This window comes from Abramis brama (genome assembly GCF_963993115.1).
Source record: "Abramis brama genome assembly, chromosome: 9".
Taxonomy (NCBI): Eukaryota; Metazoa; Chordata; class Actinopteri; order Cypriniformes; family Leuciscidae; genus Abramis; species Abramis brama.
In genome coordinates this window covers 23,843,583-23,858,197 of record NC_139971.1, presented here as the reverse complement: position 1 = coordinate 23,858,197, position 14,615 = coordinate 23,843,583, and the positions used below count along the sequence as shown (strand labels likewise).

The following is a 14,615-nucleotide window of genomic DNA, read 5'->3' as shown; positions in this document are numbered from 1 at the left end:
TTTTTATTTTATTTTTTTTACTATTTTAATTTTTAAAAATTTTAAGTAACAATAAAAAAACTGCTATGTTTTATATATATATATATATATATATATATATATATATATATAAACTGCTATTATATATGTATATTAGATAAAAAAAATATATATATATATATGTTTTGTATTTTTTGACTTTTCACAGATTGGTATCCTGGTGACTCTAGCTTTCTCTATCAGTGCCACAGCTGTGCTCTCTGACTTATGGAGCAAAGAATGGACGACGCTGCTCCTTTCATTTCAGGTAGGTCTTTTCACTCGACACAGCAATTGGGACAGACAGTCGAATTAGCTTTCCAATTTACATCAAGTGCAGTTCATGCAGTGTGCATTTATGTATTTCCATTTTTGTGTGCAGATCACAGCACCCTTTCTGCACCTGGGCGGAGTTTCACTAATGACACTTCTGTCCTGGCCAATAGCATTACACTTCTTTCGCATGAACAAGAGAGGTATGTGATCCTTTTTGGTGCTGGCAACAAATGAAAAGTCATATCCTATTTCACCCAACACATCTTCTAGTTGTTTTTGACAAAAAAAGTTTCTGGGCTGAAAAATGGCCTCTGCTCAGTGGGTAGTACTGTCAGGAGTCCTTTCTGTGTGGAGTTTGCATGTTCTCCCTGTGTCTGCGTGGGTTTCCTCTGGGTGCTTCGGTTTCCCTCACAATCCAAAAAACATGTAGTATAGGTGAATTGGAGATGCTAAATTGTCTGTAGGTGTGAATGCGTGTGTGTGAGTACCAAGCCATGTTATCGGGAGGGTTGGAGAAGATTGACTTTGAAAGACCTAGCAACCCCATCTGTATATTTTAAGGTGCTGGAAGTGATTTCAGACATTTTGCTATCTAGTTCGGAGCCCCGCACATGACATTATTTCATGTACTTTAATACATGAAAAATATTAAAGGGTTAGTTCACCTAAAAAGGAAAATTCTGTCATCATTTACTCACCCTCATGTTCCAAACCCATTACACTTTCGTTCATCTTCGGAACACAAATGAAGATATTTTGAATAAAATCTGAGCCAGTTCTGTGCTCTCCATTGACAACTACGCAACTACCGTAAAAATTTTCTAAAGAGACTCAGTTGCTTTATATTATGAACAGATTGGATTTAGGAACGACATGAGGGTGAGTAATTAATGACAGAATTTTCATTTTTGGGTGAATAAAGGCCCGTTCACACCAAGCACGATAACTATAAAGATAAAGACAAAGATAACTATATATGCGTCCACACCAACGAACGATAACGGTCTTTTTATTCTAAGCACGCGCGCGCGCGCCCCATTTTAAATGCGCGAGACCTTTAAATTAGAATGGATTCTGATTGACTGTCAGTGTTTTATCGTTTGACAGCTGAAAAAAAATCATTCTGAAAGTGATCCCAACGATATCGTTCCTCATATCTTTATCGTTATAGTTGTGGTGTGAACTCTGTTATTCTTTAATATGGAGAACGATTTTTAGAATTATATCTTTATCGTTATCTTTATAGTTATCGTCCTTGGTGTGAACGGGCCTTAACTCTTTAAAGAAATTAACAAATCGTTCTCACTACTTAATAATTTTTACTAATTAGTTCCCTCGTTTTAAGTATATTGTGCACGCGATATAATAGTTTGTTCTATAATAGTTTGTTCTAAAACGTGAAATTATTTTGGAAAATTCATCCATATTAACAGTACAATGGGTCCTATTTTTACAAACTTAAAACATATTTTATTTTAGTTAGTTACCAAGGCAACATTTATAATGTTCATTTTAAAATACTATTAAACTATTAAAATAATTTCTGTTATTTGAAATGGTTTAATTTTAGACAACAACACGGGGTAGAAGGGACATTTTATCCATGATATCCCAGTAAAATAATTTGTAAACAAAAACCATGATGTCCATGTTAGTTATGGGCAGGTTATACCATAGTACCATAGTCAGTTACATCATTCCTGCTCTCAAGTCAATGGAAATGGTGTCATTTTGTTGGTGTCAGTGACTCCGATCCATTCATTATCTGTTGTTAACACAGCTGCTGCATCTGTCCTTTCTTTTCATTGTACTGTTAGACTCATAAAAACCAAGAGCTTGTCCTCCAAAAGCTTTGTTCCTCTCTGTCCTCCTTTTCTTCTTTCCCTTTGGCTTTTCTCCTGCTCTCTCTCCTCACTCTCTGCATCTGGCTGATGTTCGGCTGAGTCATGTCTGCGGCTCTCTCTCTTTGCGCTTTACTGAAAGCATGACGAACGTGTCAGAAAGACAAATGCAGGACTGAGGCTAAACTCACACCAGCTGTGTGACGCTCGCCTCCACCCAGAGACGTCTCTTTGTCCCATCATCCCTCTCTCACAAAGACAACGTCTCTCTCTTCTTGAGATGAGCCGTGCCAGTGTAGAGGTGACATAAACTCTCATTACAGGCGACCCAACGGGAGCTGCAGTAACTAAGTGGACCCTGTCAGCGCGCTATTATCTTTTAATTATCTATTATTTGTAATTCTGAAGTTTATTCAGGCTGCTAAATGATTGTAGTGGTATTGTATTGGCCGGTATGATGTTTTTTTTAATGTATTTGGCAATGAAGAGGTGGTTTTGTGGATTTGGCTATGATGGGGAATATGTTGATGGCATTTTGCCTAGATCAGAAACCTTGAAACTTTTGCAAATGATGGTTGTATTTAACCAGCTTCAGTATGTATGTGTGTGTACAGTTGTCAACATTTGAAGTGGATCAAAACCTTTCATCAAAGTTTTACATGAATTTTGAACAATACCCGTTCTTGTCTTAGGACAACTTTGATCAACTTTTTTCATCCACTTCAAATGTTGACTACTAGGAAGCTTCCTGCTCATTGAAAATACAAAAAAAAAATTATATATATATAGAGCTTAAAAAAAGTTGCTGTTTGGATTTAAATGGGCAAATACTTAGGAGTCTATGACTGGATCATTATTGCTATGATTATGTTTCTAGCATGTTATATGTTTGGCAACAGTTCTTCTAACCCTAATTGATGGAGTGTGTGTAGCTTTTACACACACTCCATTACACACACTTGACTTTTATGTCAAGATTCATCCATCAAGAGGTCCCAAGGAATCAGACAAAAATGTTTTTTTTCCGTTCAATTCTGGTTATGAGCTAAAATGTATATGAAACTGTTGGTGGCACTACAGGGTTTAAGACACTGCCCCCAAAATTGGCATCTGGAATATTGAGACCATCCCTAAGCAGTTCTACGGGCTGCCATAGTCTCCCACCTGAAGATGAAGTATATAAGGATTCTTGATTAAGCCCCTAATAACTATAATTCGGTGCATCATATATTGCAAAAGTTGCAATATGTTTTTGTAACAGTTGGATTTGTCTTTCATTCATTAAGTTTTTGCATATATTCATATGCAAGGGGTATATTGTGTGTTTCAGTGAGGCAGGTGGCTATCCTCAGCTTGTACTTGGCGGTTCTCTTCGCCCTGTATCTGGTGCCGTTGGGCATGTATTCCCCCTGCATCAAAGAGGAGGGCACGCTGGGGCCAGCACCCACCCTCATCGGGCACAGAGGAGCACCCATGGTGTGGTATTTTTACCTCATGATATTTTAAGATCCCTGTTGTTTAATACTGAAAGAGCACATGTGGATTTTGTGTGGGTTTAAGTCAGCATGCCATTTAAAATCAATGTCTGTTTGACTTCTCTTTCAAAAGTAAACTTCTGATACTAACTTGAATTATTTATTTTTTTATTCTTATGTTTGACCATTAATGGATTCGATTACAATGGTTAAGACTCAAAATGGTTGTCGAAATGTTTGACGTTGTTGATTCTTTTCAAACAGCTTGCACCAGAAAATACTCAGATGTCCTTTGAGAAGGCTGTAGAAGTAGGAGGAGAGGGGCTGGAGACGGACGTCACAATCAGGTGAGTATCTTTAACATACCTACTTACTGTATTTGTATAAAAGCATTTTAAGTTTTAAGACATGATTCTTTTATTATCATTCCTAGGCATTCAAGTGGTTATAGATCTTGGTGCTTGCAATGCCACGGTCTTAGGTTTGATTCCAAGGGAATGCATGATCTAATATAATGTGTACCTTGAATGCAACACATATCGCTTTGGATAAAAGCATCTGCCAAATGCATAAATGTAAACATTTTGCCACTTCTGTGATCTACACTGCAAAGATTTAAGAAAATGTTTGGCTTTAAGACATGATTGTGATATCTAAAAAAAAATCTATTACTCCAAATCATGCAGCCTTATAAGAAACCTCATTTAGTTCTAAGGCAGGATCTTTCACCGACAATGCAATCTTCTGCAAATCCTGCAAATACTTGCGGTAGATCTCAATCAGTTGATACTGACGATTGATAAAAAATGGTTCAAATCTAAATATAAAAATTGTCTATGTTGTCCAATATTTGTGTGTGCAATGTATTTTTATGCTTACTGGAGTATCATGTTGTTGTCGGTAACACTTTAAAATAAGCTTCTATTTGTTAGCATTAGTCCGTTATACATCTTACATTTACTTTCTATAGTAATATCAGTAAATTATGCATAAATATAAGAAACTAACCCTAAACCTAATCCTAATCCTAATCATATAGTAAGTATATGTTGTCAATTAATATTATTCCGTACTTATATAATTACACTGTATCAAGGGCACCTTAAAATAAAGTTTAACAAAAAATACTTTTAAAGCATTTATTATTCTTGGTTAAATGTTTTCAACATTTACTAATACATTAAAATAGAAAGTTGCAAAGTCATTTCCTCTAGACAAAGGTTTGCTCTAGCCAAGAGGCGTATAAATGGGGATCTGACGCTAACCGCTCCTGGATGAGTCACTGCTCTCAGGTTAAGGTGATTAGCTGAACACTAATCCTGTTAGCGGTCTCATCTTTACTTCATGAGCGACGGGAAGCTCCCTAGGAAGCGTGGATGAAGATGAGGGAGCGTGTTGTCTGTTCGCAGCTTATATTACGCAGGTTTGATGACTTGACACTGTCAATCATGTATTTATCAGCCATATCTGACACATCTAGTTCTCGCACATGCTCAGGAAAACCCTACTGTATCTGGAGCAACTTTAGAATTACGTTGAAAATGGGCAGCTTAAATCCAAAAACAGTGCATTTTGTGCGGTCAATTTTGAGATAACCCAGTGGAGCACAAGCAGAAAAAAGCAACAATTAACTCAAGAATGGTTTTCACACATTGCTTGGCATTTAATGAATGGGACCCACTGATTCTATCATAGATTATTTGTGATAACAACCCCTGACCCCATTCACAAATATAGATACGTGTCAGGTATGGATTGAAACTAGGTTAATCTGGGCAACAGAATTAGCAAACACCTTACTTTGTGTTTGACCAACTTATCGTTCGGAAAGTTGAACGATTCTGATTTTCCATTCATGAATTTCAAAGTAACAGATTTAGGTTGCTAGTTCAACCAGGTGAATATTTTCCTGCAGTCCTGCCCAGATGAAATCCAACATAAAGTACAAACAAGTTTTCTATACAAGTGTAAGATGTTAACATTAGAGGGGACCCGGTATCCATATCTTTTTTGTGAATGTGATTATTACTATTAAACCTACTATTTAAATACCAGTGTAGTGGGGTCTACGTTTTTTAGGGACTGTTCGTTATTTATTTAAGGGGCCACCGGAGGAGTTTTGAGATCTGTTGTCAAAAAAGACATGACCCTCCCTTCAACAGCAATAATTTTTTCTATGACCCTCCAAAATAATTGTGAAAAAAGGCATGACCCTCCCCGATAATTTATTGATTAGCCTAATTCTGTACTAGTTTGCGCTTGGCAAAGATGTTCAGATAGCCATTGTTTGTTTGTTTTTTAAACCATAAACTCTTGCTTTCGCATCTTACTAGGGCTGTAACGATAGACCAAACGATTCGGTTCGTATCACGATTTTTGATTTTAGATTTGAAAAAAATCATGTTTTTGGTGCTGATGCGGTGTGACTCGTTCAACATGTGGTTGGCGCAGCCAACAAAGCATCTAAAAGCTGTCACAAAGAACCGGCAAAAGTAATGATTATTAATATGTCAAATATAGCAAGGAGACATTTTAATTGTTTTTAATAAACAAGTGTTTTCTGTGTCTACCGCAAAGATGAAGTTGACGATGCGTCGCGATCTTCTCAGAACGCGCCAGAGAGAAATGCACATTTCATAAGGAGAAAGCAGTCTGTTCTCTTTCGTTATGAATTGTTCTGTTTAAAAGTAGACATTTCAAGCTTTCTATATATTTCTCCGGTCTGTGAGGCAAGTAGCATAGCCTATCTTACGCTGAGTTTCGGTTCATTTATGAGACAAGATCCAGTTCACTCGCCCGCGCCTCCGTGTCATGATTATCTATTTTCTACTATATTTAGACTACTTCTTATTTATTAAATCCAGATGAAAGATTGATTAAAATTAAGATAAAATTAATAAAAAAACGAAATTCACTTTAAAGAAAGGCTTTGTGCTTTCTGTTTGAGGTTTCTGTGAAATTTTTAAAGTTGCTTCAGAGCAGTCATGTCCGTAATGGAGAACTGTCATGCCCGTAACATTGTTTTTTTTTTTTTTTCACATAAATGCGAACACGAAAAATAAAATAAAAATAATATAATATTTTATGTTCTGTGGAGGCCGATCTTTATTTATCCGGTGGGTATATATCTTTTGGTTTGCACAGTGTAATTTATAGAATTACTAAAAAATATTTTGCCACCTAAAAGTTAAAAAAGATTTTTTGTGTCACGTCACATGTGTATTTCCCTCATATTAAATATAAAACTCATTTGTCTAATGTCTTGACTCCTTTCAGACGTTTCAAAATATTGGTATTAAATGGATTTTCTGAGAATTTTTATTTTAAGTTTTGACTGCAAATGTCACGACCATAACACTGGAATCGCCCAATTTTAACGAATTTATCCTCAACTAGTTTTTGTGGTGTAGGTCTATGTATTTTATGTTAATTTAAATAATACTAATAGTAATTTAAACATGTGGTAGCCCTACATCTTACACATCGTGGAAACAAAATAAGAATGGAGACTAAAATATGGTAGTATCGCGCTACAGCGCACATTCTATCAGCTGCAGATCTGGCGCCTCAGTCCCAACTGTAAAACTCGACGTACATTCACATCACATGTTAATGCAGCGGTAGAGTTACACTCACAGGACACTGTGCACTTAACAAAAGTTCATTATTTGCTCGTGCTTTAAAGCTTTGCCGGGTAAACATTTCTTTGGCATTCTGTTCTAACATGATGCACTTTTTCTAAGCGCCAAACTGGATTTTTGTTGGGTCAGACCAATCTGATATCGAAGGGGGGCTGATAACGCGAGATCAACATGGAGCTAAATGGAAAGAAATAGCACCAAACAAGCCACTTTGAAATGTTGCTGTTTTCATGAATATAAAAGTTGGGTGACCCTCCCCGTAGACTAAAAAAAGATGGATGACCCTCCCCTCAACAAAGAATAAAAAGACATGACCCTCCCCTATTTTCCTCCGGTGGCCCCTTCCATAAATACCGAACGGTCCCTTATCTGTTTTATTTTGTCAAATTTGACAGAATATAACATCGCAACTACATGAAAACTATCTTAAAAAAACTGATGTGTTCTAACAAACACTTAACAAGACTAACTAAAAGCAATGAACAATGAACCAATGACAAAACAGAACAGAGAACCACATGACTAGAACAACCAATGAAAACACATGAAGCAAGGGAAGAACGTGACACGATCACATGAGGAGAAATTCAAAATAAAAGACAAGAAAACATGAACAAAACCACAAACAGACGTGACAAAATGAATACTGTAATGGTTTTTAAATAATACTAAAATAACACAATAACACAATATCTTTGTGTTGGTTTTAATACATGTTTCATAATTTAGATGGGGAAAATAATTCTCTAAAACAAACTGAAGTGGATTTCACAGAATGCAAACACAGCTGCCATCCCATTTGAGCATGCTAAAATTCACACAATATTCCTCTTTGCAGTTATGATGGCGTCCCATTCCTGATGCATGACAGCACCCTGAGGAGGACAACCAACGTGCATGAAGTGTTTCCCAACCGGACGGATGACCCGGCGGCCATGTTCACCTGGGCAGAGCTGGAGATGCTCAGCGCTGGATCCTGGTTTCTTCGGGTAATGATCCAGCACCTTCAGTCATATGAATATATTGATGGCTAAGCTATGTGCATAATGCTATACTAGCTTACTGTATACTGCCTACTTTCCAGGGTGGTCTAGACAATTATTTATAATAATTACATGAGGACTGTGTAAAACCAAAGCAAGCAAGCAAGCATTGAGACATCTATACTGTAACACATATACTACATCTATACTATAATTAAAAACAAAATATGGACGCAAGCGGCAATCATCGTGGTCCAAGCACAAATGGCCCAGCGATTCAATTGAAATGTGTCTTAGGATGTGTTTTTTATATGTAAATATATACATATTATACAATATTTAATAAAAAATGTTTTAACTTTGGACAGTATGATCAAGTAATGAGTCAACTAAAATAAAAAAATAATTAAAAATCATTGCGAATATATGCAATGCATTGTGGATGCAGTATTCATTCCATGCAAACAGAAAATTAGCATAATATGCAGAAAATAAGCGTATACTGTAGAAAGAGTAAAAGCAGTATGCTATTCCAAAGCTTTTGTTTTGTTTGTGTGATGATTGATTATATTTGTTTTTCTTCAAAGCTGGATATTATATTATGTTTTATCCAGACACATTATTATTTCAGGGTAATTATGGATACTAAAATCCATTTTAACAGAGAGCACACCGTATGCATTCGTATTTTTAGAGAAATCATTGGGTTCTTTTAGGATGGTATGGTCAAAACAGATTAAAAACAAATAGAAACAACTCCTATAAAACCCCATCATACTATAACAAAAATGATAATGCAGTGCACATCCATATATCCTTTGGTTCTTGGCCCCTTAATTAAACTCAGAATCCCTCTTAAATCCCTGTGTGGAATCAATCGGGATTAAAGGATTCTAGCTGGAATTAGGCTTTGCCAGTAGGTGCCTTGCGTCACTGTTCCAACCCTAAAAGACGATGCTCGACCTCACCCAGTTTAAAGATCAATAGAGGCAGTTATTCATGGCTTTGATCAAGTAAAATGCTTGTGGATTGTAGTTTAAAGGTGTATAATGCACCATCTTTGAGCTCCTAAGATGTTGGATCTTATAATTGATCTATAAACTGTTGTCAGACTGCATGCCTTATTAATTTGGCAAGACTGTGAGGTGTAAAGACTCAAGTTAACCAGTCTTCTCTATCTCTATCTCCTCTCAGAGGGATCCTTTCAGTACAGCCTCCTCTCTTGATCTAGATGAGAGGGTTCAGGTCCAGAACCAGACTGTACCAACACTGAAAGAGTTCCTGAATCTGGCCGCTCAGCATGAGAGACTGGTGATCTTTGACCTCAGACGTCCACCCCGAGGCCACCCGTACAGGGACACGTGGATCACTCGCACCCTGGAGGTCATACACAACGAGTCCTTCATTAACTCCAGTCAGGTAGTTCATGAACCCCAGTTGGATGCTGACTTTTTCTTCTAACCTTAAACAATGGCATTATAATGCCATGTCATGTGACCACCTCATGGCATTTCGTTTTTCCATTTTTAAACTGTTCTATAAAAAAAAAATAGAAAAAATTAGTTGAAACAGTGCCTAATGATGTATTATGGTGTGTTTTTTCTGGTAGGTGCTGTGGCTGCCGGCCGATCAAAGGAGTGTGGTACAGGAGCTGGATCCAGAGTTGCAGCAGACGTCTGGAGATCATGCGTCTATAGAGGAGCTGCAGGAGGAACACATAGTCCGACTCAACCTCCATTACAGCTACATGTCACAGGATCAGATCAGGTATGTCAGGTTGTATCGCGTGCATTATTTTTCAATAATTCAACGGCCCGGAGTCAATTATTCCGCTTATATTACGGCTACCACATCTCACATTGTTCAGATGATGTATTTCAAGACATTTGTCAGGTTTTTGTCCTTAAAGGAGCTGTATGTAAGAAATCTATTTCAATTAATCATAAAATGGCCCTGATGTGTCACTAGACATTAAGAAATCATGTTAATTTCAAATACTTATATCACTGACAACAGTAGTATGGCTAGGATATTGTCATTTAAAAAGTGGACTTGCAGCCCTCAACTGATGTTGATGTTGTCATTTTGTGTTTTGGCCTGAAGCGCCTCCCTCCACCTATCTACCAATCACGAAGTCAGTAGTGTTTCGGGATCCGGGTTGCCAGCTTTGCTCTAACCTACCCTAGCTCTAGTCGGATAAAAATGTCTAACGTTACTAAATCAAAAAGACCTCGTTATAATTCAGAAATTCGTCGTGACAAAGTCCGAAATAAAACCAGAATTTGTATAGGAGATGCTTTTGAAAGATGGAGACAGCTGAAAACGGAGAAGAATTTGAACACAGACGCCAACGTGGCTAATTTTCTCCTGGACAGGTAAGATTCATCTAACTTGTGCTTGGCTAACTTGTACTTGTTGTCAATGCACATATCATATATTCATGACAAGTCGAACAAAGTTATGCATGTTCGTGCAAAGTAACGTAACGTTAGCTCACATGGACGTATGCTAACATTAGCAATGCATAGGAGCCCGTTTCTCTGTCATTATGCTGAGACGCTGAGGAAAACAACATTAGCACGCCCATTATGGCAATTTGAAACGTAATTGAGACAGAAGCCTAACTTTACCTCAGAAAAAATGATTCGACATTCGTTCTTCACGTATATCGTGGACTAAGTTACACATGCTGCAAAATGACCTGTATTTCACATCACATATTTTAGCGTGTTATGGACGCATGCTGCAGGGTATAAGTAAAAAAATACAGCTGGTCACTTTCACTTATAGCATCAGCTAAATGAATAGCTGTATTACACATAGTGACATAGGCTTGTGCTTGTACTTACATTAATGACAGATACATAACGTTACAAGTTAGACTTACAGCTACCGTTCTGTCTGTCACATACGAGCATAACGTTACATCTTTACGATTATACTGTCACATACGAGCATACATCTTTACGATACTGTCACATACGAGCATAAATCTTTACGATTATATTTAACTAATGACAATTAGTACATTTTTTAAATACATAATTACTTATCAAAATATCTCTCATGATGCATAAACATAATTAACAGAAAAAAACTTACTGTGTACGTCTCGTCGGAAGCTCATTGAAGCAGCCTACGTTTCTGCTGAATTCAGCTTATCTGGCAACCTCGAGTCAGGGGGGAGGGGGAGGGGATACACCGCTCTATAGTATTTTTAAAGTGATTGCAGTACCAGTTTTGGCCACAATCCTACATACAGTTCCTTTAAAACACTCTTGTGTGTAGGACTAATTTCTTATGAATGTAGTCCCAGCGTTTCTACTAATAGTGACACTGTAAGTGTATGTATCTGCTCCAAGAACAGCGCCGTTATTACATCGCTAGTGAGAAATGTCTTGTAGCTTTTAAGTTGGTAAACTATTGTAATGATAAACTCGTCAGAGCAGCGCTGACAACATGTTTCTGTGTTGGTACTGTAATGTGTGTGTGTGTTTGAGTGGAGAGAGAGCGTGAGAGAGTATGTGCTGTCTGCCTAATAAAATGCAATTTTGTGCCAAAAACATAGAAATAATTTTTCGTTTTTATCCTATTGTTTACTATATTTATTTGCTCTGTCAGTGTCGTTGTGGGTTTTGGTTTTGTAGGCTGTAAAAATGTTGTAATTAACTGAAATCATTTGGTGAGGTGATATGGAACTATAATGCGGTCAAGACCTGCCTGGAACTACTTTAGCTGTGCGTTTCCCTGATAATAATTGCACGCCATAGAACGTTGTAAACCAATCAGATTCAAGCATTCAACAGCCCCCCTAGTATATATATATATATATACACACACACAATAAGAAATATTGTTAAATATTATTGTAATTCTAAATAATTCTACTTGAAACAAAGATGCACATCTTTCCTCTGAGAAATAAACAACGCATCCTTGATGATTGTTGATTCTCTCAGCTTTTCTACATTTCTGCATACTTTTTTTTTTTTAAAGTTGACACTAAAATGAAAACACATTTTACCTTGAGGGCACAAATGAACACACTCACATCAGATGTTGTTCTTGCTTTTCGTCTTCTAATGTAATATTCTGGTGCATTGCAGAGAAAAGCTTTACAATTAAAGCCTGAAACTTCTTAACGCGGTCCGCTAATCTGAACCTCTCGTGAATGTGATTCTGATTTCAGAAAGTACGCCTCTGTGAACATCAGCACTAACCTGTACGTGATCAGTCAGCCGTGGTTATATTCACTGGCATGGTGCGCCGGCGTTCATTCGGTCACTACCAACGCCCTGCACATCCTCAAGAAACTGCAGCGCCCCCTGTTCCTCATGGTGAGTTGAGCCTAGCATTGAGATCACGAATATTAAACTCTATGATTCAAAGGACCATGACGAATCTTTTCCTCACAAATTCTGGCGCAGACTCCAGACAAATACAGTTTGATGTGGATCCTGACAGATATTGTCTCTGCTTTCTTCATCACTGCTGTTTTCATATTCCACTGGTGAGTTCTGCTTCAACTAACCTCGTGTTTAGTTTCAAACCTAATCAAACATACATGCATGACACGTTCAAGTATTTGTAGTCTGGTAACTGTCAACGTCACAGTTTTGGGACAATTGGCACACTTTTTTTATTGCTTTTTTTCTAATCATATATTTTAGCAATCATTTAAAATTAGGCATCATTTCAAAGCTTAAACACTCAAAGTACTGATTCCAAGGTAACACAAAAGATGATGGATAGATGATGCTCAATTTTTGTGATATCAACTTCAAATTCGGAACACAACTTGGTTAGACATGCGGCTTTGATTTTCTAGCAACCTTAGTGTACAAATTATTTTGTAAAATATATATTTTGGATAAATGTTTAGTTCTGTGCATTTGCTTTACAGTAACATTAAGTGTCTAGAACTGTTTTCACTTCTGCAATAATCTATAGTGTCTTCTTTAAAAAGAGACCAACTTAAGTCTGTATTCCAATGCATTCATGAATTACAACCATTTAAGTTCAGATCTGTTTTCAAATTGGGCTGTCAACAGGTTAAAAATCTTCCAGATCTAATTTGCATAATATCTGATTAAAAACTCGCAAAGAGTATGCAAGATTAGAATGGCATCAATTGCAGTATGTACCAAAACATAGATTATGGGTAATATTATAGCCTTAAAAAGCATTTTAACAATCCTCTGGAAAAATTACCATTTTATACCAACACCTTTGGTATTCTATTTTCAGTGCACTGTTTATTTGTTAGATTAATAAGAGATTTCTTTCCATCGTTTTATTAAAAGCATGTTATTCCACGTCTTTTCCAATGTTTTTCCTCAAAATTCAAATTGCAGGCTTAAAAAAGGAAGCATGCCAACATGATGTTTGTTGTGATGTGATAAATTGAGCGTGTGCTGTTTCCTCCTCCAGGTGGCGTGAGCGAGGTTTACCCTTCTGGTCCGATAGTAGACAGGTGAATGAGAATGGACCGTACAGCAAGTTCAGGACTGGTAAGTTGTTCATTTTTGGCTGGAAGTCTCCCATTGGCCATGGTTTTGGCACGTCGTCCTGCATGTGCTGTACAGATTGGTGGCTATTTTCAGAATGGCAGGCGATCATACAAATCTGCAGTATACAACAGAGCACACTGTGTGTGTGATACTGTATCTTTGGTCAACCTAAGCCAAACACGATTTTAACACATCCTCCTTGCCAGTTGTTTTATCTAATGACAAAAATGTAAATGCAAAATAAGCTAATTTATTTCTGATAAATTATTTTTATTATTGTTGCATATTGTACCCTTTCTACATGGTGCTTTAAAAAAGTGTATACTACGCTTTCCATTCTGAAAACAGCCAGAATGTTCTTGTGTACTCATTTGTGTGTATGTTATGGTTGATATGCAATATGTATTATGTAAATAGTACATGATACACATTACATATAAAAATATATATATTGTGTGTATGTATATATGTATATATATAACACGTACACGCATATATGTATAGCTTATATAGTGTGTATACATAATTATAATAATATACAAATATTTCATATGTAAATAGTTGATATAGACTATATATATATAAACTATATAAAAATTGTTTTTGCATGAAAGTCTGAAGTGAGATTAAAATCTAAATCAGGTTCATTAGTTGAAGAATAATTATTAAATCATAAATACAAAATAAATAGTTTTTTAAACGAAAATGCTTAAAATAAATATAATAAAAAATAAATAAATAAAATATTTACTTAACTAAAATAACACTGCTTGAAGCCACCTTGCGATTTTATTTTAGTTTGATTACAGTTGTATTAATATTTTGAATTGACTTATTTTTATATTTTTATTTTTCATGTTCATTTTAGTTT

The 14,615-nt window shown here is 36.4% G+C and overlaps 1 protein-coding gene across 4 annotated transcripts in view; it reads left to right on the top strand.

Moving 5' to 3' along the window:
• gdpd4a (glycerophosphodiester phosphodiesterase domain containing 4a) overlaps positions 1-14,615 on the top strand; it is a 32,716-nt gene that overhangs the window by 16,398 nt on the left and 1,703 nt on the right. For all 4 annotated transcript variants that reach the window (XM_084124853.1, XM_084124851.1, XM_084124850.1 and 1 more), the window contains exons 6-15: positions 188-286; positions 401-494; positions 3,466-3,611; positions 3,875-3,957; positions 8,090-8,240; positions 9,429-9,653; positions 9,844-10,001; positions 12,424-12,571; positions 12,662-12,744; positions 13,665-13,744. In XM_084124853.1, coding sequence (XP_083980979.1) covers positions 188-286; positions 401-494; positions 3,466-3,611; positions 3,875-3,957; positions 8,090-8,240; positions 9,429-9,653; positions 9,844-10,001; positions 12,424-12,571; positions 12,662-12,744; positions 13,665-13,744 — 1,267 coding nt within the window. The remainder of the gene's footprint in view (positions 1-187; positions 287-400; positions 495-3,465; positions 3,612-3,874; positions 3,958-8,089; positions 8,241-9,428; positions 9,654-9,843; positions 10,002-12,423; positions 12,572-12,661; positions 12,745-13,664; positions 13,745-14,615) is intronic.